General features: G+C 35.2%; 1 protein-coding gene across 1 annotated transcript in view; it reads left to right on the forward strand.

Moving 5' to 3' along the window:
• Positions 1-25,525, forward strand: part of Nars2 (asparaginyl-tRNA synthetase 2, mitochondrial) — a 128,755-nt gene that overhangs the window by 35,560 nt on the left and 67,670 nt on the right. The window contains exon 6 of the mRNA XM_048787873.1: positions 19,026-19,120. Within this exon, the coding sequence (XP_048643830.1) occupies positions 19,026-19,120 (95 nt within the window). The remainder of the gene's footprint in view (positions 1-19,025; positions 19,121-25,525) is intronic.

The following is a 25,525-nucleotide window of genomic DNA, read 5'->3' on the forward strand; positions in this document are numbered from 1 at the left end:
CCGCTGGTATTGATGAAGTTCTCTCCTCCGCCGCTTTCTGATGACATCAGATCTCTGCCATGTTGGTATCCTATGCGAATGGCAGCATTTCGTTCCCCTTGCCGGGCAACCAAAGCAACGGGTGAGTCCTGACCGGCCCTCAGCAGGACCCGGACCGAGAAGCAGTTTCCGCGGGCTCCTAGCCCCGGGCCAGGGAAGTTCCGGGAGCCGGAACTCGGCCGCTCCGTGCTCGGTGTAAGCTCCTATAAGTGTAGGCTCCAAGAAGCAGTCCCCGCGGGCTCAGTCACAATTACTTATATTTTAATGAGATCATCCTAGCTGCTCTATGAAGAATAATTTGGGGGCAGTGAGCAGGTACAGAAGAAGAAAAGCTAGTTTAAAAAGTCTATCACTGTCAACCTGGTGGACACTTATTTTTGGCAGAGCTGAAGCAGTAGATCCTAAAATTTGGTTGGATCCTGAATATATTTAGGAAATAGTATATGAATATCTGCTGCAATGGCATACTTTTCGAAAATTTATCTTCATTCCTGGCCTACATTTCCCCAGAAGTAGTAGTTGACTAGTTCATCTCTGCTAGAGGTCTTTGAATCTTTAATGTGGAGACAATTCTATGAATAGTTGTTTCCATTGCTAATTAAAGTAGAAAAATAGATCTGGGTTTGTTTTGTTGTTCTTGTTTAACTTAAACTTTGATGTTGCTTTTCTGGACATTAGAATTCAATTAAGTTGTCATACATTAAAAAAAAAAAAAAAAAGAAAATGTCAGCTGCATAAACACACACAAGCCTACTGAGCTTATATTTGTTAAGGCCAGTGCCAGATATAATTATTTGTGGAAATGGGGTTTTGTTAGAAATGGGGCATTTATTTTGTAGGAAGTATTCCATGGTAATATTGACTTCAGTAGATACCTTGATCCCCCCAAAAATTATAGAAATCTTTAAAATGGTAAAATTTATTACAATTTCTTATAATGGCTTATCCTTAAGTACCATAGCCAGAGGTGAAGGACAGTCAAGCCCTTCTATTCCATAGATCAGTAATTTACTTTCCTCCATGAAGCAAGTGCAAGAAAATGATGTTCTTGTAGTAACTGTTGGTTGAGATTAATTTTTTTTTATATTTGGGGATAGTATAGAGATAAGGGTTTAGCTTTCATAGGAAAAAATTTGATACAAAGATTCAGAACCCTTATTGTTGTTTTGTTTTATAGGTATTTATTAAGTACCTGTTGTGTTCAATTAAGTACCTGTTGTGATTTGGGGACATAACTCTGCAAAGTAGGTTTCCCTTTTCCAGAAAAAGGCTGGGAAATGTGACTGTATCATATCTATCTTTGTCCTCATGTTATTAATAGCTTGGTCCTTGTCCCAAATGCCAATGCAGGGACACAGTTTTTAGAAAAAGGAAAAAGAAGGTTTATTGCTTTACTAGCAAAGGAACAATGCTGAGGATTCTTGTCCTAGAAGCTCTGATTCTCCTCAGGCTACATTCCGCATTCTCCCTCTAGAGTTGTAATTCACTTCTTAACTTGGGATAAAACCGAGGTGTACCACAACCAATCAAACAAGTGCACAGAAGTTAGTCAGCAAGTTGAACTTGTACTTCTACAAAATGTTGCACCCCCAAAGGGAATCCGATGAACAAGCACCCCGGGGCATGCAGTCAGTCCACCAGCATTTATCCCTAACAATCACTGCTCCTCCCTCCGGAGAGGAAGAGTTCAGGGGTACAGTCAATGTGATTAGCTAATTTCAAATTGGAGCAGACCCAGAAAAGGACTGAAGTTATGACTGGATACCTGTTAGAGAATTTTTAAATGGCTCCATTCTGACTATATGGTTTCCCTAACTTAAGATGGCTCCATTAGCATTACAGGTTTAACTTTGATATAAAAGAAAATATATATATTACAATCCCCACCCTTATATGATCTATATAAATTCTTTGCTTCAAATTTGGATAACATCTTTTGATATTTGTATTCAACTGTATCTAGTACAGAAGGATTTTTTTCTTAATTTTTTTTTAGTTGTAGATGGACACAGTACCTTTATTTTATTTGTTTATTTATATGTGGTGCTGAGGATCAAACCCAGGGGCTCATGCATGCGAGGCAAACACTATACCACTGAGCCAAAGCCCCAGTCCAGAAGGATTATTTTGATGTGAGACTGGACTTTGGTGAGAGCTGTCTCCATCAGTAGTTGAATAAGACCTCCCATACATGGTATTATGTAACATCTAACTATAGTCATGACTCCCAATGATACAGGTGTTGAGAATCAGGTTCCAGTCTTATTCCTTCATTGTTGAAGATTGAACACCTCCCCCTCCCAGAAACATTGAGGCAAGAGCAAAACGTTTTATTTAAAGGATAGATTTTAATCTCCTTTGTTCTCATGCCCCCTACTCCCATCCTGCCTAGAGGACCCAAAAGATAGAATGATCCAAGGACAAGAACAAAGCTGCCCAGGGGTACAAGCAGGAAGGGAGTCACCCAGGGGCTTCTCATTAACAACTCCTTATAGAGAGGAACAATTCCCTGGAGGCAGGTAACCTTGGTAACAGGTAGAGAAGGGGGAAGTACTCTGGAGGTATTAGCATTTTATTTCCTCTTGAATCAGCCCCCATCTTCCTGATGCAATTATTTGTTATCTACACTGACTATCCTTTTGCCCCTCCACCAATACAGCAATTATTGGGTAATAATAAATGTGATTAGTTCTTTACTTATCATTCTGTTAATTTCATCTATTTTTTTTGCAATTTCCTTGAGTTTATCTCATATAATTAATTATTCATTGTTGATTATGTTTGATTAATTAATCCAATTAACATTTTTATTATAGATCACCAAAAGAGAACTGATTCAAAACTTGCTGCTGATTCCTGGCTTTAAACTCTTTAGGAACCCCTTGAGGAATTTTTTTTTTTTTAAAGAGAGAGGGGGAGAGAGAGAATTTTTTAAATATTTATTTTTTAGTTTTCGGCGGACACAGTATCTTTGTTTGTATGTGTTGAGGATCGAACCTGGGCCGCACGCATGCCAGGCAAGCACGCTACCGCTTGAGCCACATCCCCAGCCCCCCCTTGAGGAATTTTAATTAAATCTATGAAAATATGGGGATCAAATGACCCTGGGGAAGAGATTTATTTGATCTGAGAAAATGCCAGGGTGAAAGAGATAGCCAGTTGAACCAAAGTGCAGGTTCCACTTCAACTGACAGGTTAAAGTCTCAATACCATCAGACACTGGCTCAGGCTATAGCAAGCATTGTTTGATTAGATATCTCCTCAAAGTATTGGCTTTCATTGCATCCAGATATAGTTCACCAAGAAGGTCAGTTGCACCCCCCCGCCCCACACACACACACAGAAACCCCTAGAGAGGCATGAGATATAATTGGTTCCTAGGGAAGGAGGTCACGTGATCTTTGGGTGCTCTTGCTTGAGGCCCCTTAACTGCTGGGAATATCTGTGACACAGTTTTGCAAGAGTTCTTTACCCAGGCCATGCAACTCATGCCCGTAGGGTCTGAGATCCAGCTAGCCGGAATGGGACCATTTGAGCTTCTGCCCTCCTTGTTGTGCAGGTTTACAGTCCCTTTTATTTAATGCACTAACAGAATATTTAATCCCTTCCATTCAGGCATTTGTCTCATTGTACTCAATTTCTACTTTCAGAGTTTGTTGTAAATCTTTTACTTCTAAGTGGTAACATCATTATTAGATTTCCAGAGATTAATTTCCAGAATATGCTAGACAACAGTATTTATTTGTCCCAAGTAACTGCCTTTGATTATGTGAATTTCCACAGGGAAATACCTGACAGGCATCAAATTTAACAACCAGAGGGAAGGTAGTCTGGGTTATATTGATGATCAGTTTTCAGGATGTGATTTTCCATATCACTATGAACATTATTAGAGTCTTTTCAAAGTGAATTTGATGAAACCTGGAGCTGAGATCCGTTGTTTCTCCCTATTAGAAATTAAGGCTCCCTTTACTTATGTGTAATAAATCCAACCTCGTTCTGTGGTCTGAACACCTATCTCAGTCATGAGCAGGACTTGGTAGGACCCTTCCCAAGCAGGGTCCAGTTTGTTTTCCTTCCAAACATGGATTGGGATGTGGTCACCTGGCCAAAGTGGGTATGCAGGGAATTCCAGAGGTCATATCTGCGCTAGGAGGTTCTATAAATCTCAGAGATGACAAAGTAGAAGAGAGATCTAATATATATAATTTTAAAGAAGTTGATCCTTTGTTTCAAAGGTGGGGAAACCCATTGTTTTCCCTAAATATGGTAACCCATATAACATTTCATATGGGGTAATCCTACATCTTTTCAAGAAGCTGTACTAACTCTTCTTGGAGGGGGGTCAGCACTGTTTCTTCACCTTTTGTTTTGCACAGCCTCACCCTTGAATCCTGGGGACTCCAAGCTCCTTTTCTTCTTTGTTTTCTTTCTCTTTCTCAGACTGCTCAGCAGGAAAGCAGATGTTTACAAACAGTCTGAACTAACAACTTCCTTTCTTTTTGCTCAAATACTTTCCAGAATAAAACCTTTCTCAAGACTGAGAGTGGGTTTTCTAGTTAGTGAGTGTTCTGGAATATAATTGGACCCTTATTTTAAGAACAATTACTTTTATTTGAGAAGTTCAAGTACACCAAAATACACATTTGTGATTAGAAAGTATGAGAACATAAGCTGGACTTATTTGAAACTATTAGATCAGCAATAGGCCTACACTTATGGCTTGTTAATAATTGGAAAATCTTGAAGCTAACATAAACAGCAAAGTAGAATGCCTATTTATTGAGCCTGTTTCCACTGGCTTTAGTTTTTATATTTGAGATGGCAGTCTAATGGCATGTCAGGACAATTCATTTAGCAAAGATAGTAACCCAATTTGTAGATTTCTTATCCACAGCTTGAAAACAGGAAACTACCAAACTGAAAATCTTTGGGGACTTTATGGCAGATTTAGTCCCTATGTTTTGTTTTATAAGATCAGAATCTGTGCTTTGAAATAATACACTTTTAAAAATATTTTTTAGTTGTAGTTGGACCCAATACCTTTGTTTTATTTATTTATTTTTATGTGGTGCTGAGGATTGAACCCAGGGCCTCGAATGTGCTAGCCGAGTGCTCTACTGCTGAGCCAGAATTCCAACCCCTGAAATAATACACTTTTTAAAAAAGATAATTTGATGGGCTGGGGATGTGGCTCAGCAGTAGCGCGCTCGTCTGGCATGAACGGGGCGCTGGGTTCGATCCTCAATACCACATAAAAATAAAAAATAAAGATATTGTGTCCACCTAAAACTAAAAAATAAATATTAAAAAAAAGATAATTTGAATACTGTGGATTCATTTCATGAATACAGGAAAAAAAATATAGGAACAACTTGGTATATAAAAAAGGTAATTGTAAGGGCTGGGAATGTGGCTCAAGCGGTAGCGCGCTCACCTGGCATGCGTGCGGCCCGGGTTCGATCCTCAGCACCACATACAAACAAAGATGTTGGGTCCGCCGATACCTAAAAAATAAATATTAAAAAATTCTTAAAAAAAAAAAAAAAAAAGGTAATTGTAAGACTGAGAAACCTGGACTCTACTACAGATCTTGCCAAAAATCGTGGTGTATGACATTTGGCTTAACATTTAATGCTTATTACTCTCTTTTAAGCTTTGGTTTTGTTTTTTTTTTGTTTTTTTAAACCAATGGGAAGTTGAAGTAAGGTCTTATATAACTCAAAGGTTCTTGAATTCTTTACTATCTGCATCATGAAGGTAAAGCCTCATTATAAGCACTTACCTGGGATCAAGAAAGAAAATAGAATATTCACAGGTGATGTGGAATACACAGATGGTGAGCATTCTCCTTTTCCTTCATGATCTTTAAAGGAAATTGCAGATTGAGATGAACTGAATGGTAGCATGCTATTTTGATTTTAGCCCTCTTAGGTTTCTGTGGCATGCTTCATATTTATATATTTTGTTCTCCACTTTTCCTCTCTAGGATTGTAAATAAATAGAGTGAAAAAAAAGGTGAGAGTGAGGGGACAAAGTAGAAGTTGGAAAAATCAAAAGGAGATAAAATATGCTGTGAGTGCTTTGATGATTATTGGGTCAAGTAAAATTTCCATTGTTGATTGTATTCCACTGCACAGCTAACTCTGCTTGCTCTCTCCTTGTTACATTTTATATGAAGACAGTCAGATTTGTGTGGGTTTTTCTATTTCATTCCCTTGAGATCATGAAACTACTTATCTATATTTGTTCTGCTATGAGAACAGATAACTGGAAGGCAATTCAAAATATTTATTTACTGTTTTCTTGGGAATTTTCAAATAAAAAAAAAAAAGGATTTAGACCCCTGTGATATGAAACTCACTGGGCTACACACATTTTAAAATTTCTGCTTGTTCTTGGTTTTCCCTTTCTTGACTGCTGTTTTCTGTCTTCCAATGGCAAAACAACTTACCAAAGTTTTTTTCTGTTGTACATGATAGAGAAAGGCTGAACTAAATTGTATTGCTCCTAGAAATTTTATATGACCAGGAAAAGTTAGTTAAGTCATAGATTAAGATAGAAAAGATTCACAGGACTCTTAAGTAGTCCTTTGTATTGGTTTACGCCGAAAAGTCTCATCCAAACAAAATGCATACTGAAAATTATTATATAAATTAGATAAAAGTAATGGCTGTCAGGTGGCTCAGATCTGTGTTGTTTGATTGATTTACTCATCACCTATACAGACAGATGTCTGGCAGAACAGGAAAAACTTGAAAGACTGCAGTTTAAAAAGTCTTGTTTATTTAGGACTTTGAATATATTGCAGGACATCTTTGACTCCTGCCCACTAAATGCCCCTATAAATTCCTAATTATTTTCTAGGAAACATTTTCATCATCAGTGAGAAGCACTCATCCATAATCCATCCCCTGGTGATTTACCCAGTTTCAAGACTGTATGTCTACATACTGACTTCTACCAATCTTTTATCTCCAGTTCCAGCCTCTATTTTCTGAGCTCCAGATTTATAGAACCAATTGCCTACTTGACATTTTCCCATTGATGTCTAGTGTGCATTCAGAATTAATATGTATTAAATAAAACTCTTGATTCCTTCCCTCCAAAGCCTCTTAGTCTTAACTTCATAAAAATGACTGCTATCTGTTTGTTTGCTTACGTAAAAAAACCTAGAAGTCAAAATGTAATTCATGGTTCTCTGGCCTGTCTCCCCAGATCCCACATCTAATTTATCATTTAATTTTTTTAGGGTTCCTTTCTATAAAAAATCCTTGATCTCTCCATTTGTTTACAGTATTACCAGTCTATTTCAAGATGCTCTTTACTTGCCTTTTGATTGATCTCCTACTTACAGTCTTATCCCTATGTTCTCTGTTCTCTACTCAGACACTAGAATAATCCTTTATGCACATTGTGCCACAACCCTGCTTAAAATATTTCAGTGGTTGCTTGTAATTCTTAAGAATCAAGCTCTTTATCATGATCTTTAAAGGCCCCAACTTGTAATTATCTTGTTAGTTTACCTATTCACTTTTTTTCCTTCCCATGAGAATGCAGGCTCTTTGAGAGTTCACATCTTCTCTTGTTTGTTCTTTGTGTGTGTTGGTGGTGGGGGAGGTTTGCTGGTGAACTAACCCAGGCCCTCACACATGTTTAATGTACCTCACTGTACCACTGAGGTGCATTCCCAACCACAACATTTTCTGTCTTAATCATTGCTCTGGCTCTCTGAAGTCTATTATAGTACTTTCATGAATGAATGATTGAGATATACATACATACATATATACATACACACGTATAATAATCTACATATGTGTGTGTGTGTGTGTGTGTGTGTGTGTAGATTATTACAGAAGCACAAAGCAGTTTTATTTTTCATAGCCCAAGCATGGACTTGGGGTTGGGAGGTTATTTTCTTAGCGGTAAGAGAGCTTCATGAGTAAGTGATCTCGGAACTAAAGTGTTGTGGATTTTTTTTTTGTTATTGTTTCCAGTGGTGGGATTGATACATCCCAGGCAAGCACCCTACCACTGAGCTACATCCCCAGCCCTGATCTGAATCTTGAAGGACATGCCAGCATGAATAGGATAGCGGACTTCTTGGTAGAGGGATTATGTACTATATGTACTATGTGCAAAGACCCAGGGATCAGTGAGAGTTGTTTTGTTTTTGTTTTTGTTTTGTTTGTTTGTTTGTTTTTTGGTGGTGCTGGGACTTGAACCCAGGGCCTTGTGCATGTGAGGCAAGCAATCTGCCAACTGAGCTGTATCCCCATCTGCCAAGAGCATTTTGTAACTAAACATCACTAGAGTGAAGAATGGAATTAGAGAAGGATTTGCGAAGGTAAAAGCCAGAAAATGCAGTTCCTGGGATGCCAGTCCAAGAGAGGCTATGGGGAAGAGGATTTTTATACTATTATCAAAGTAATCAAAATTGCAGTTTTATAAAGATTACTCTGGCAGTAGGCTTGAGGTTTGATTGGAAGACCATAAGACCATAATTTCTTTACTTGGACATGTATTTGTGAAGACTTTATTTTAAAATTTGATTATGTTAAACTCACTTTTCTTTCTGGTGAGAGAGACAGATGGTTTTGGTACAGCACTTCCCAAGATCCTTTTATTTTTTTTAATATTTATTTTTTAGTTTTAGGTGGATACAATATCTTTATTTTTTTTTTATGTGATGCTGAGGATCGAACCCAGTGCCTCACGCATGCCAGGTGAGCACACTACCACTTGAGCCACATTTCGAGCCCCCCAAGATCCTTTTATACTAAAACTTTATGGTAGGACCTCAAGGTGCTTTTTTTTGGTGGGTTTTAAAAATTATTTATTTTCCATAAAAACATTTTAAAACATTACATGTTAACATGTAATAGGTTTATTATATTTATTTTTAAATGAAGTAATGGATATTTAAAATTAGGAGAATTTTCAGATTTTTGAGGTATTTTGTGATAGTTACACTGTACTTCAACAAATGGTAGTTTCTTGGGGCTGGAATTGTGGTTCAGTGGTAAGAGTGCTCGCCTAGCAAATGCGAGGCCCTGGGTTCAATCCTCAGCACCACATTAAAAAAAAAAGTAAGTAAATAAAACAAAGGTATCGTGTCCATGTACAATTAAAGAAATTTTTATTTAAAAAGTGGTAGTTTCTTAAACATTAGTTACAATGTTTGAAGAATGGTATTGTTTCATGTATTTGTACTTCCCATTAATGTCTGGCACTATAGAAGCCAGCTGATTCTCTTTTTGTATGTGTATACATGCATTCAGTCTCTTATAGTATGTTGTTTTGGTTGGAGTATATTAATATAATCATATAGATTAGTTAGAAAAAGGAGTACTCTAATTGCCCTTTCAGATTATGGTAGCTATTTTGTGATAGCTACACTGTAACTCAACAAATGATAGTTAGTTACAATGTTGAATATACATAACTTACTGATCTGTCTACTGGACATTCTTCAGGCCTAGAACACTCTTCCCATGACTTAGTATCATGAATTTATTCTGATCTTTTCATACTCTCTCTGTTACACTGAAATCCTTTGGTCTAGTGTATGCTTTGGATCTTTCACCTATACCTGATTTTGTAGCATCTTACATCGATTATCTGAATTGTGGAGAATTTCAGGTGGTGACACATCTCATATAATATTAAAAAAAAATCACATTCATAAACATTGCTTTGCACTGTCATCAAAAATAAAGATTAGGAAGTTATCAAACTCACAGTGATGAGTTCACATTTTCCCAAATCTAGTTGTCAGCTGTTTTCTTTGAAATGATAGAAGACTCCCTATCGGTCATTTTTGAGAAATATCCACTTAATATTTAAGATGGAATAATCATGGTAGGAATGTTAGACATTCTTTGAATTAAAATTGGTATTTCATGAAATGAAGCAACTCGCTGCAGTCTCATCTCAATCACACAGGTGCTTTTACTTGATAAAGGCATCTGCAATAATTTGGATCTGGAATGTCCCCCAAAGACTCATGTATTAAAGGATTGTTTGCCAGTCTGTGGCACTCTTAGGAAGAAGTTGAACCTTTGGGAACTGAGGCCTACAGGAAGGGGTGTGGAGGGTGAGGGGGGAATGGCCTTGAAGAGTATGTTGGAATCCTGGCCCCTTTACTATCTCTTCACTTCCTGGCCACCATTAGGTAAGCAGCTTTGCTCTACCATGTGATGCTCTGCCTCAACACAGGTCCAAAAGCAACAGAGCCAACTGACCAGGGTCTAAACCATAAACCAAAACCTTTCCTCCTTTTAAGTTTATCTCAGGTATTTTGTCACAGTAACACAAACCTGACCGACACATACCATCATACTTCATTTTGTAGCACAAGTGTTTTATGTATACTTCCTATTGTGTTGCACCAAATATTAAAAAGATATATAAGAGACAGTATTTGATAAAATTAATCATTGAAATGGCTTCATCAAATGGCTTCTTAAGTGTAACTGGCTTTTTTATTTTTTATTTTTTTCATTTTGAGTACATGATGGTACATGATGACTATACCTGTAGTTTGGTGCCACTGCTCTGATTTGAACAGTTTTATCCACTATTGTTGCATCATCAGTGTAAATGTCAATCCAATAAAAAAAGACAGATAACTTGTTAGTTGTATTATGACAATGGTTTGATCTCATAAATTTCCTCAAAAGGGTGTTGGGAAATCTTAGACATCTACAAACCATATTTTGACAGTCACTATTTTGGTACAGTGTAGTGCAAAATCTTATGCAGTGCTGTGGCAAAGGCCATTGGTATAACCACTTAGGGAAACAGGCATAATACTCATCAAAGATATGCACACCCTATGATTCTACCATTGAGCTTCATATAACTATAAATTGAGAGCGGATTAAGTAGATATAAAATAATATAAAATAATGCATACTTATGTTTGCACTTATATAAAATCAGAAACAGAAAATTAATATGAAGTTGATGGTCAGGTTACCAGTTACCTTTGGGGAGGGAAAAGGGATAGGGAGGGGTGTCAGTTTTCTGGGATGTTGTTTTTATTCTGTCTTGTCATCTGAGTTATAGACATAAAGGCTATATGTCTTTGTGATGAATCATTGAACCTTATATTGTCTTTATTTTATCAACTAGAAATAATTTGTAGGATTTTTATTTACATTGTGGCAAAATTACATGTTTTAAATTCACAAAAATGACAGTGTATTATGTATCTTGTTCTGTTTCCTTTTTTTTCATTTAACTTGTTGTTTTGAAATTCTGTTTATGTTGTAGATACATTTGTCACCTTTAATTGCTGTAGAGTATTGAATTGTTAGGTTTCTGCAACATTTCATTTACACATTCTCCTAATAATGAACTCTTAGTTGTTTCCAGTTCTAACTTACACCTAGAAAAAAATCCTGTGATAGTCTTATACATATTCCCTAATGGATCTGTATGAAAATTTTATCAAGGGTAAGGTGTGTGCAGTCTTAATTTTATTTAAGAATAGCAGTACTAGTTTATACTAGTTTATACTCTACCAGCATTTTCTGGAGGCCACCTATTTCCTGTGAATTCGTTTTCTATTGCTTGGTAACAAATTACTACAAAGTTAGTTTCCCAAAACAACATCCATTTATTTGCTCTTAGTTCTGTAGGTCAGAAATCCAAATTGGCCTGGCTGGATTCTCCTGGGTTCTCCTCTTTCAAGGCTGAAGCCATCTGGCTGCATTCTCATCTGCATCTTGAAGTTCTCTACCAGACAGACTTAACTCCTTTTACTAGCAGAATTCAGTTCTTTGCAGTTGTTGGACTGAAGCTCCTATTTTCTTCTGGCTGCTGGCCAAGTTGATCTCAGCTCTTAGAGACTGCTGTCAGGACCTCTTCATGTGTTCCTTTCCATCTGAGCAGCAGAGTCATATCAGATCCTTATCTTGCAAATCTGTTGCAGTAGAAAACTTTGTACTGTTAAAGAGCTCATGTGACTAGTTCTGGTACACCCAGATAACCTCTGGAATCTTGAAGTCATCTGATTTGGAATTTCAATTAAATTTGCGAAATCAATTCATATCAGTAATTGGATTGGTATTTGATTAAATAGCCAGGAGGTGGGAATCATGGGAGCACATCTTAGAATTCTGCTACCATATTGAATTTGCACCTACAGTTGATATTATACAACTTTCTCATTTTTATCTATCTGATGTATACGTTTTCTTAAAATATCTTCTTTTAATTTGCATTTATCTGATTCCTGGAGAGTTTGAGTTATTCTTCATATGCATCTTGATCATTTGAATATTCTTTTCTGTAACTCTATTTTCCCAATTTGGGAAGCAAACATTTTTTTTTCTTGTTTTCTTGGCAGGTGGTATTCCTATATCTTCTTAATCACTTGCCAATTTTAGGTGTTACAGATATTTTATTCTTAAATCTATCATTCTATCCCTGTATCTTTCTTCATTAAAGTCCTTAGTTTTAATGTATTCAGATTTGTCAGTATTTTGGTTTATCACATGTGGTTTTAGGAACTCATTAAAGAAATCCTTTCCTTGGCAGTCACAATTTGGGTACTTAATTCATTCGTTTTATTATTTCTTCATTATTATTGAAGTATTTAAGATCACAAATTTAATATTGTAGTCCTAAATTGTATATTTGCTATTCTAGGTTAGTAGTTTTTTAACTTCTCAGATTCAACTGTTACTTTTTTTTTAGACAAGTTCTGGCTATTTTGTCAAGGCTGGCCCTGAACTCCTGGCTTCAAGCCATCTTCCCGCCTTTGCCTCCACTAGCTGGGACTGTAGGCCTACACTACCACACCTGGTTAATAATTATTCTTTTATGTACACTTTTCACAAAGTTGAGGTAAAACTCAGTTAACATAAAATTAACCATTTTAAAGGATACATTTGTGGCATTTAGTATGTTCATAATAACTGATAATTACCATCTCTGTTAAGTTCTGAAACATTTTAATTACCCCAAAAGAAAACCCTTTGCCGATAAGTAGTCACTCCTATTTTCCCCTCCCCTTAGATGGCAACTCTTAACCATGTGTCTCTATGGGTTTGTCTGTTTCATATAAATTAAATCATATCGTTTTTGTCTTTTATGTCTATCTTCTTTCACTTAACATAATGTTTTCAGGGTTCAGCCATGTTTTAGTATATATATTTAATTTAAATAATGTATAAGTGTACATAAATTCCTTCTGTGGCTGAATAGTATCTATTATTGTATATACCACATTTGGGTTATCCGTTTTCCACTGATGGATATTTGAGTTGTTTCTACCTTTTGTCTACTGAGAATAGTGTTATTACAAATATTTGTGTATAAATATTTATTTTAAAACTTCATTTTAATTATTTTTTATATATACCTAGTAGTAGAATTACTGGGTCACAGTAAATATATTTCAACTTTTTAAGAAACCACCACTTTTTTCGCTGGTAAACACACTATTTTACATTTCTAGTTTTATTCCATTGTGGTCAAAGAAGATATTTTGTGTGATTTTAATTTTTAAAAAATTTTTGAGACTTTTTTATGGCCTTGAATATGATCTGTCTTAGAAAATGGTCCAGGTGCATTTGAAATGAGCATGAATTCTGCTGTTGGCAGGTGAATTCTTCCATTTTTAAGTTCTTGGTTGCTTTAAACCTTTAACTGTTTTTTAGAGTGCCCACAATGTCAGCTCTTTTTTTTGGGGGGGGTGCTTTAATGTAGTGGGATAGGTCTTTAGAGCTATTTACTCAACCAGTTTTGCTGAGATCACTCTCAGTAATTACTTTTTAAAACAAATATTTTTAATATTTTGCAATTAAGTTTATTTGTAGTATAAGGTAATTCATCACATAAATAGAATTAAGGACAAAAATTACTTAAGTCAGCTCAATAAATGCAGAGAAATTCTTTGACAGAATTTGGCACCCATTCATGATAAAAGCACTGAAGAAACTAGGGATAGAAGAAACCTACCCTAACATCATAAAGGCTATATATGATAAACCCAAAGCCAACATCATAGTGAATGGGGAAAAACTGAAAACATTTTCTTTAAAATCTAGAACAAGACAAGCCATTCTCATCAGGCTTATTCAATGTAGTACTAGAAATAATTCTAGCCAGAGAAATTAGGCAAGACAAGAAATACAAGGGATAAAAATAGGAAAGGAAGAAGTCAAATTACCATTGTTTACAGATGGCATGATCTTAGAGTAGATCCAGAAAGCTACACCAAAAGAATGCTAAAGCTAATAAACAAATTCAACAAAGTAGCATATTAACAAAGTCAGCATACAAAAATCAATAGCTTTCCTATGCACCAATTATGAATTTGCTGAGAAAGAAATCAGGAAAACAATCCATTCACAACAACCTCAAAAAAATTAAAATAAAATACTTAGGAATAACTCTAACTAAGGATGTGGAGGTACTACAGTGAAAACTATAGAACATTGAAGAAAGAAATCAAAGAAGACCTCAGAAGGTGGAAAAACTTCCCATGTTCATGGATAGACAGAATTAATATTGTTAAAATGTCCATATTTCCAAAAGCAATATGTAGGTTCAATGTGATCCCCATCAAAATACGGATGACATTCTTTGTAGAACTAGAAAAAACAGTCCTAAAATTCGTTTGTTAGAAAAAAAGACCCAGGATAGCCACAGCAACTCTAATACCTGACTTCAAATTATACTACAGCACTATAGAAACAACTGCATGGAACTGGCATAAAAACAAATATACCAGTGGTATAGAATAAAAGACATAAAAACAAACCATACGGAATCAATCATCTGATCCTTGACAAAGGTGCCAAAAACATACATTGGAGAAAAGCCTTTTTAACAAATGATATGGGTAAAACTGGTTATGTAGAAGAATGAAACATTTTCCTTATTTTTGACCCTGCACAAAAGCAACTCAAAATGGATCAAAGGCCTATTAATTAGATCAGAAACTGTGCAACTCCTAGAAGAAATCATAGGGTCAACATTTCAATATTCAGGCATAGGCAACAACTTTCTCAGTAGGACTCAGCTCAGGAAGTAATGCCTAGAGTTAATAAATGGGTTGACATCAATAAAAAACTTCTGCACAGCAAAGGAAACAATTAAGAATGTGAAGGGGGGACCTACAGAATAGAAGAATGTCTTTGCTAACTACGCTTCTGAGACAGAATTAATATAGAATATATAAAACTCAAAAAGTTTCACACTAAAAATTATAAGCATGGTGGCACATGCCTATAATCTCAGCAGCACACAAAGCTGAGGCAGGAGAACTGCAAGTTCAGAGCCAACCTCAGCAATTTAGAGAGGCCCTGAGCAACTTAACAAGATCCTGTCTCAAAAAATAAAGAGGGCTAGGGATGTATCTCAGTGGTTGATACAAAAAAAAAAAAAAAATCAAATAACCCAGTTAATAAATGGGTAAATAAACTAGACAAACACTTCTGAAAAGAAGAAATGTATATGGCCAACAGATATTTGAAAAAATGTTCAATATGGTTAGCAATTAGAGAAATGCAGATCAAAACTATACTACAGTCAGAATGGCAAAGATTAAGTATACAGACAATAATAAATACTGGCTAGGTTGAGTGGGAAAAGGTACACTTGTACATTGTTGGTGGAACTGCAGACTAGTAGAACCACTATGAAAAGCATTATGCAGTCTCCTCACAAAACTAGGAATGTAACCAAGTATAACATAGTATAGCTGTTCCACTCCTCGGTATTTTGGCAAAAGAACTAAAATCAGAATGCTATAGCAGTACAACCACCTCGGTATTTATAGCAGCACAGTTCACAATAGCTAAATCATGGAACAACCTGGGTGCTCATCAACAGATGAATGGGTGAAGAAATTGTGGTATATACACAAAGGAATTCTACAACCATAAAGAAGAACGAAATTAAGGCATTTGCTAGCCACACTCAAAAACTCAAAGGTTGGGGCTGGGATTGTGGCTCAGTGGTAGAGCGCTCGCCTAGCACGGGCGGGACCCGGGTTCAATCCTCAGCACCACATAAAAATAAAGGCATTGTGTTGTGTCCATCTACACCTAAAAAATAAATATTAAAAAAAAAAAAACTCAAAGGTTGAATGTTCTCTCTCTTACGTGGAAGCTAGAGTGAAATAAAGGAAAGGAGGAGGGAAGGAGATGATATAAAAAAGATATAGGAAAGATCAGTAGTGAAGAAGAATCTGGTGATCAAGAGGCAGAATGGAGAGATGGGAGAGGGGAGGCAATGCAGAATGCATTTTTTTTTTTTTTTTTTTGGTACTAGAGATTGAACCTAGCAGGGTGGCATCCCCACCCCACCTCCTTTTTTTTAAATTTTGAGACAGGGCCTTGCTGAGTTGCTTAGGGCCTCGCTAAGTTGCTGAAGCTGGACCTTAAACTTGCAATCCTCCTGCCTCAGCCTCCCAAGCCACTGAAATTACAGGCTTGTACCACCAAGCCCGGCCAGGATGAATTCTTTAAAAATCATGTTATGTGCACATACAAATATACCACAGGAAATTTCACCCTTATGTATAAGTAAAAAGAACAAATAGACAAGTGAAAAGAAATCTAGCAGAGTAGAGGAAAGAGAATAGGGGAGGAGAGTGAGGGCCAGAGGGAAAAGAGGTGATTGTGAACCAAAATCGAATCCAAGAAAGAAAGAGAGAGAGAGAGCGCTACACTGAGTCCAGGGGAGAGAGGAGAGACGTGAAAGGAAAAATACTAGGGAATGATACTGGCCAAATTATATTGTTTTATCGTGTTTTACAAATATGTAACAACAAATTCCACCATTAACTACAACTATAATAAACCAATAAAAATATGGAAGAAAAAATCAATTTAATAATTATAAGATAGAAAAATAATTTATAATAACATAGTTATTTCAATGATAAACAGTCACACATAATCTTGGGAGGTATAATGAAGTGGCATTATGTTTGTACCCATTTAAAAAAAATATTTTGTTTTAGTTGTGGTTGGACACAATACCTTTATTTTATTTTTATGTGGTGCTGAGGATCAAACCCAGTGCTCTCCATATGCTAGGTGAATACTCTACTGCTGAGCCACAACCCCAGCCCTGTTTGCACCCATTTAAAATGGTTAAATATATAAGATCAGAATCCATTTTGTACTAGTGCTAGTAAGTAAAAGATTAAAATCTAGAAATAAAGACCAGACTTTTTTAAATGTACAAGAAATGACAGAAATTGCTTTAAGTAAATTTGGGATAAATACCCTATGCAAATTATAGACCAAAGAAGTGAAGGGGAGAGGGTATTACAGACTTACAAAGTTTTCAGGACCTTATTTGGAAAGCAGTTCTTCAGTGAATAATTAGTTATGAAATACCACAGAACATAGCTTTTATTTTGAGGTCAATTAGTCTTGAGTATATAAGTCCTTGAAAACAATATTCTTTCATCATTAATGGGATCTAAAGTTTTTTGTTGTTATTTGAAATTCTACAGATTGAACCCAAGAATCTAGTACGTGCTAGACAAACACTCTGCCACTGAGCTACATCCCCAGCCCAAAGATGGACTTTTAAAAAATAATTTATGTATAGGATCTCTAGGGTCAATAGCAAAGTAAGTTTGAAAAAATAAAATGAAAATTTTCAGTTGGTAATATTAACTGTACATTTCTTATTTAAATTCACACATCTACACATAATATGCAATAGTTTTAGAATAGCCAATGAAATTAAATGATACCTTTATTTCATGTGTTTCCATAATTTAATGTTTGGTGTTAAGCATATTCAAAGGAGTCCTACGTTTTCTATTACATACTTAAAATCGACTTTATTGTTTAACTTCACTGTTACACTAAAACACTTTCAAATAAATGTGCAGTTTAAAATATGAGATTAGAAAATTTTGCTTTCTTCCAAAAAAGTAGTATGATAGTAATAAACTTGATTCAGAAGTTTTCTTAACTATATTGTTTAAATTGTACTTGGACCCCAAAATAGCTTTGTTTCTAAGCACACCTCTTACAAATGTTGGCTGGCTTGTTTATTACCTTTTTCAAATGGAATAATCATTCTCTCTATATAAAAGTTTATAAATGCCTAATTGCTCATTGTATCCTTTAAAGATTGGGTTAAATTATTTCTACTTCTTAACTGCAATGAATATTTAATAGAGCTTAATCCCTAGGTATCTGTGTGCCATTGATTGATTCCAAGACCCCAAGGATATCAAAATCTGAAAATGCTCATGTTCTTTATATAAAAATATAGCATACATTCACGTATTACCCATGTACATCCTCCATATACTTTAAATCATTTCTTAATTATTTATGACACCTAATGTAATGTAAAAGCTATGTAAATAGTTATTAAACTGTACTGTTTGGGGGATGATGACAAGGAAAAATTGTATGCATTCTGAACAGATGAAAGTGTTTCTTTTTCTGAATATTTTCAATCTGAGGTTGGCTGAATCTGCAAATGCAGAACTTGTAGATACAAAGGGTTGATTGTAATTTGTTTATAACTTTATAATGTGTTAACAAAAATCTCTGTTAAAAGCACTGTCACTGTCTTAATAATGTGTTCCAAAGGCTATTTCCTTGAGAAAATTAAGCCTCAGCTGTAGGTTAGAAGTTGGAGAAATTATGTAATTCTTTGCATTTAAAATTATAAATTTAGAAACTCTAGCCTTGGTTTGCCCCTTAATCAGAATCACTTTTTAATGGAGAAGTATACTTTATAACAAAGGTACCTCATCCCTTGGTTTTTGTGTTTTATTATGGGGCAAAATTTACATGACTTTCGTACTTTCTATATAGGCATTTTCTCTTTTAGATACGTGCTGAGAACCACCTTTATTTTCTTGAGAATGATCAGTCCTTGCATTGGTTGAATTGCACTGATTTTTAGTTCTGGCATGTGTGTAAATGTGAAAAGTAAAGCGAAATATGTAATAGCTTTCTGTGGCTTATGTTTTTCCTTTGCAGCCTTCAAGCAAAATAAAGTTACCTGAGGAGAATTTCTTCAATGTTCCTGCTTTCTTAACTGTATCAGGACAGCTTCATCTAGAAGTGATGTCAGGGTACAGAATTTTATTTTCTATTTTCCTTGTGCTGATTGTGGTTTGGGTGATGGGAAAATAGTGCTTCCCTTCCCAGTGCTCATACCTAAAAATTGAAATTAGCCTTTATAGTCTACTTGAATTTACCAAAAGTATATTTAGATTGACAGTTTGACAAAATCCAGGTTTCTTGGTTTAAAAAAAAAAAAATCCATATTAGTCTAGACTTTTGTTTTTAGTAAAATATGGAACACTGAAAATGTGAATTTGGGATTTTTTTCTTTTTACTAATCCATGTAATCAGACTTTAAGTAAAATTAATAATATGTATGGAGATAAGAACAGTTCATAATTCACATCTGAATCAGGTATTAACCTGTTTGACTTAGAAAAAGAAAGGTACCTGAAACAGATAGAAGGAAGCATTTTTTTTTTCAACAAGTGGTTTAAATAAAGAAAATTTACCCATGGATCCATTGTGAGACCCATTAACAAGTCTTTAAAATAAGATCAAATTAATTTTAGTCACTGTTAGACCTCTAGAAAATCATTGTATTTCTTTGGGCTCAACTTCCTTTTCTTAAAACAAGGGATTAAGCAAGAAGATCTTTAAATCCTGTCTAAATCTTATGTTCTGTGATTCTGTAGATAGTTTATTTCTTTCCTTTTTTGGAGGGAGGTTATTTTGTTTTGTTGGTATTGAAATTGAACTCATGGGCACTTTACCACTGAACTATATCCCCAGCCTTTTAAAATTTTTTATTTTGAGACAGGGTCTCATCAAGTTGCTTATAGCCTCACTAAGTGACTGAGGCTGCCCTTGAACTTGGGATCCTCCAGCATCAGCCTCTTGAGTAGCTGGGATTACAGGCATTTAGCTACCAAACCCAGTTGTAAGTAGTTTCTTAATGTTGACCAATAAGTACTGCTTTTCCTATATGAATCTTTGTTTTCTGACATAGGGATTGGGACTTAACAGTCTTTTCAGAAAATAGCTTGAGTGAAAAGAAAAGAATCTTTGTGTTCCCCATTGTTTAAAAATGCACAAGTGGGAAAACTTAAGGGAAATGTAATAAAATAGACTGCATGTTTATATCTATACATACTTTATGGGCAGGATGGAAAGTCAAGGGTAGAACAAAGATGATCTTGAAAATAACATATACTTAAATTGTTTTTTACTTTATCTTTGAGACAAAAGTTATTTGATAATTCCATGTAGTTTTACCAGATTACTATCCAGAAAAATTGTTATAATAGCTCTGCAAGACTAGGATTTGCAGGGCTGGCTGATTGTCGGTAAGGTGATGTCAGTCATATCTTAGAAAGCTTCTTATGCCTGTCAAAGTATAATTTTTAAAAATTAAAACCATCACTGATACAAATATAAGTGAACATGTATCAAAGACTTTATTTAATTAGTTAATTGCTTAGGGAACAATGAAGTAGGCTGTTTCAAATAGCACCTAAGGTGCTCCATATTCATAGGCAATTTAACATCTGGTGGAATAAGATTTCTACATTAGTTACAAACTGGTTGATGTCCTACAGACCAGTAGATCCTAGCCATGGGGATCATCTCTTCTCCCTGAAAGAAATGGCTTTCAACTCTAAAGGATAAAACTTATAAGTTAATAAGTAGCTTCACTTAATCTAGGATATTTAATTAGTAGTAAGTAGAAGAATAGAGCGAGTACATTCCCCTAAGTAATTAAATAACCTTTGAATGGGTGTGAATCCCCACATCGTATTGAAAGGACATCTCTGTTTTCCCTCCACATTTTTTAATTGGTGCATTAGTTGTATCAATTAACAATGGGATTTGTTGTTACATATTCCTTTGTGCACACAATACACAGTATAACAATATAATTTTGCCAGTATCACCCCCAGTACTTCCCCTCTCCCTCCACACCTCCTTCCCCAGCACCCTTTCCTCTTCTGATCCATTGGATTTTCATGAGATCCACCCCTATCTTTCTTCACCTTTTTCTCTCTAGCTTCTGCAGATGAGAAAAAACATACAACCTTTAACCTTCTGAGTTTAATTTATTTTGCTTAACATAATGGTTTTTAACTCCATCCATTTTCTTACAAATAACAATTTCATTTTTCTTTAGGACTGAATAAAATTCCATTGTGTATATATATTCACCACATTTTCTTTATTCATTTATTAGTTGATAGACATCTAGGCTGGTTGCTTAGTTTGGCTGTTATAAATTGTGCTGCTGTAAACATGGGTATGCATGTATCACTGTATCTGACTTTAATTCTTACTGACTTTAATTCTTCAGATTAAATATCAAAGTGGTATAGCTGGTTCATATGGTGGTTCCATGCCTAATCTTTTGAGGAACCTTCATACTGATTTTTATAGCGCTTGTATTAATTTACAATCTAACCAACAGTGTAAGAATGTTCTTTTTCTCCACATCCTCTCCAGCATTCATCATTATTTGTATTCTTGATGACTGCCATTCTGATTGGTGTGAGATGAAATCTCAGTGTAGGTTTTGTTTTTTTTAAGTACTGGGGATTGAGCTCAGGGCCACTATACCACAAAACTATATCTCCAGCTCTATTTTGTATTTTATTTAGAGACAGGGTCTCACTGAGTTGCTTAGCACTAAGCTATTGCTGAGGCCGACTTTGAACTCTAGATCCTCCTGACTTAGCCTCTGGAGCTGCTGGAATTATAGGCGTGTGCCACTTTGTCCAGCTCAGTGTAGTTTTGATTTGCATTTCCCTAATTACTAATGATATTGAACATTTTTTCATATATTTGTGGTCATTTGTATCTTTGCAGAAGTGTCTGTTTAATTCACTTACTCATTTATTAATTGGATTATTTAATTTTTTGGTGTAAAGTTTTTTGAGTTCCTTATATATTCTAGATATTAATCCTCTGTAAGAACAGTAATTAGCAAAGGTTTTCTCCCTTTCTGTAGGTTCTCTCTTCACATTCCTATTTGCTTCCTTTTCTGTGCAAAAGCTCTTTAATTTGAAAGACGTCACTTTTTATACCTTTATTTTATTTATTTATTTTTATGTGGTACTGAGGATCAAACTCAGTGCCTCGCATATGCCAGGAGAGCACTATACCGCTGAGCCACAACTCCAGTCCCAGAAATCACTTTTTAAAAGCTGTCCACCTTTTTGCTTTATGTCCAGTGTTTGGATAACTTTTTTTAACCACCTTTCAGTATTCATTTCTTTATAAGGTGCCCTGTTGATAACCAGAAGTATCATAAAAGGGGAAGATGTAAATTTACCAAATACTTATTTCTGTAGTATGATACTATGAATATATTAAACATGCCTCTTTCCCAGCAAAGTGACCTGAACTACAAAAGAGGGTACAGTGAAACTTAACAGAGTATTAAACTGGTGAATTATTAGGTCTTATTTTTATAATGTGTTATGAGATTTTTCTGATAATGTCAGTCATATGTTCCTAGTTTAATAAACATAGTTCTGGGACTATTAATATAAAGTATATCATGTTTCTGAATAATGCATGATTTAATATGTACTAAGAGATTGTTGGTCCTTTTCCCCTCCGCTTTGTTTTTTGTTTAATTTTATTTTAAAAGACTTTTAAAATGGTATAAATGGTAGTTAAATTTAGAAGGTTAGCATTTTCCAAAAGGTCATCTATGTTAGTTTGGTGGGTTTAAGGCTCCTTTTTGAAGTTAATTTTTAAAAAGTTTTAAAAATAAGCATTCTGTTTCAGAATAATTTTAGATAACATTCAAAAGTTGCAGAGGTAGTACACATTTTATATAGTACCCCCTACCCACTTTCCCCCATTACCATGGTGCATCTGTCAAAACTGAGAACCCATTATTAGTACATTACTAGTAACTAAATGCCAGACTTTATTTAGATTTCACCAGTCTTTCTATTAATATCGTCTTTCTTTTTTCAGGATTCAGTTCAGGGAACCATATAAAGCTTAGCTCTCTTGTTGCCCAACTCTCTTCCAATCTGTGACAGTTTCTCAGTCTTCTTCTTTATGACCTGTTGAATGTACCCTAATTTGGGTTTCTTTATTTTTCTCATGATTAGACTGAAGTTATTTTGGTTTTTGGAAAGAATGCCACAAAGTGTTCTTCTCATCATCTCAAGGAATATGTGATATACATATGGTGATACCTTACTTACTTGCAGTAGTGTTTGTTTTGTTTCTCCCCTGAAAATATTTTATTCTGTGGAAATAAGTCTCTAGGTCTTGTCTCCTCTCACTGGGGATGGGAATTTGGAGGGTGGGAGATGGAATTAACTACCAATTTGTAGAGGGGGAATATTTGAAATTCTGTATGGAAGACTGGTTATCTCTTCACTTTTGTTTATTAAGTTCATTTACATCAGAATGGACTCATGTATATTTATTTTATAGTTGGGTTATCATTCAGTACTGTGTTATTTGTTGCTTAAGCCATTTTCACTTTTAATTATTGAAAACTCATGCAGATTGACTCTTGTGTCCCTTTGGCATTCGTCTATCCTGTCAATACTTCCTTATTCTCTGATATCACAGGATGCCCCAGTTTGTCGTTGTTTTGTTATTGTTTCTTAGGTTTGCTTACCTTTAAGCATTATTTTCTTTCCTTTCTTTCGCTTTGCTCCATCCTCAACTCGCTTCTCTCTTTTCTTTCAAGAGTTGTCATATCTACACTGACACATCATTATCACCCTAAGTCTGTAAGTTCACATTAGAGTTTACTCTTGGAGTTGTAAATTCTGTGCATTTTGACAAATCTGTAATGGCATGTATCTGCCTCTATAGTATTGTACATAATAGTTTCACTACCCTAAAAAGTCTCTCTCCTCTACCTAGTCATCCCTCCCTCCTAATCCCTAGGACCATTGATCTTTTCAGTGTCTCAGTAGCTTTGCCTTTTCTGTTCTGTTATGTAGTTGGAAATTTAGTATCTAGCCTTTTCAGGTTAGCATCTTTTTCTTAGTAATATTCATTTAAAGTTCTTCCCTGTCTTTTAATTGCTTGATAGTACATTTTTTTTAGCACCAAATAATATTCTGTTATCCATAGGTAACACAGTTTATCCATTTACCAATTAAAGGACATCTTTGTTATTTCCAAGTTTGGGCAGTTTTTCCAGGTTTATTTTACCTACCCTGGCCCTAAAATCAGCCATTTCTCTAAGGACCATGGTTTCTTTTATTAGAAACCAAGATTTGATCACTGGATATTCTTTCTACTACTGGGGTTGGTCAAGGGCAGTTACTGCTTTTGATTACCTCTCAGTAGATTTAGCTACACACACACACACACACACACACACACACACACAGAGTTTTGTTTGTTTGTTTGTTTGTTTGTTTGTTTCAGGGATTGAATCCAGGAGCTCCTAACCACTGAGCCACATTTCCAGCCCTTTTTATTTTTTATTTTGAGACAGGGTCTGAGTAAGCTGCTTAGGGCCTCATTGAGTTGCTGAGGCTCACCTCAAATTTGTGATCCTCTTACCTCAGCCTCCCAAGTCACTCAGATTACAGGTGTATGCCACCACACCCAGCTTTTTTTTTTTTTAATTAGAAAACTTATGTTTTATTTGAATTCTTATAAGTGGAAAGCTCATTCTGAGAGTCAGTAATGCTCTAAATTGCAAAACCTGTTAAGAAATGTAATAAAATATCCTATTTTTTATCAGTTAAAAACAGAATGAGAGTATCAGCCTCATGTATTTGAAAGAATTATTTATTGTTTCTTTTTTTCCTCAACTTTATTAAGAATTTTGTAAGAACTTAAAGATAGTAAATCTAGTAGTAATTTTTATACTGCTTTATGGAGAAATAATTTACATAATATAGAATTCACAAATCTAAATTGTACAATTCAGTGGGTTTTCTCATTTTTGTAGTTGTTCAAATATCACTATAATAATTTTAGAATATTTTTACCACCCTCAAAAGAAACTTATTCCCATTAGCAACCACTCCCTATCCTATGCTTAGTAGGAGTCACTAATCAATTTTCTTTACAAATTTGCCTATTCTGGATATTTGATACAGATGGAGTCACACAATCTTGTAATTTGTTAGATAATGTTTTCAAAATTCATCCATGTTGCAGCATGAGTCAGTACTTCATTCCTTTTTATTGGCAAATAACATTCCATTACATGAGTGTATCATGTTTTGTTTATTCCACTTATCAGATAATGAACATTTGGATTCTTTCTCCTTTTGAGCTATGATGAGTAATACTGCTGTGAACATTGAAGTAGAATATTTTGTGAGGATATGTTTTTACTCCTCTTGGATACATAGCTAGGAGGGGAATTTCTGGGTTATATGTTAACTGGATTTGTAACTATGAGCAACTTCTAGACTATTTTCCCAGTAGCTGTTCCATTTTACAGTCCCACCTACAATATATAAAGCTTCCAATTTCTCTAC

This window comes from Marmota marmota, unplaced genomic scaffold, assembly GCF_001458135.2.
Source record: "Marmota marmota marmota unplaced genomic scaffold, marMar, whole genome shotgun sequence".
NCBI classification, from domain to species: domain Eukaryota; kingdom Metazoa; phylum Chordata; class Mammalia; order Rodentia; family Sciuridae; genus Marmota; species Marmota marmota.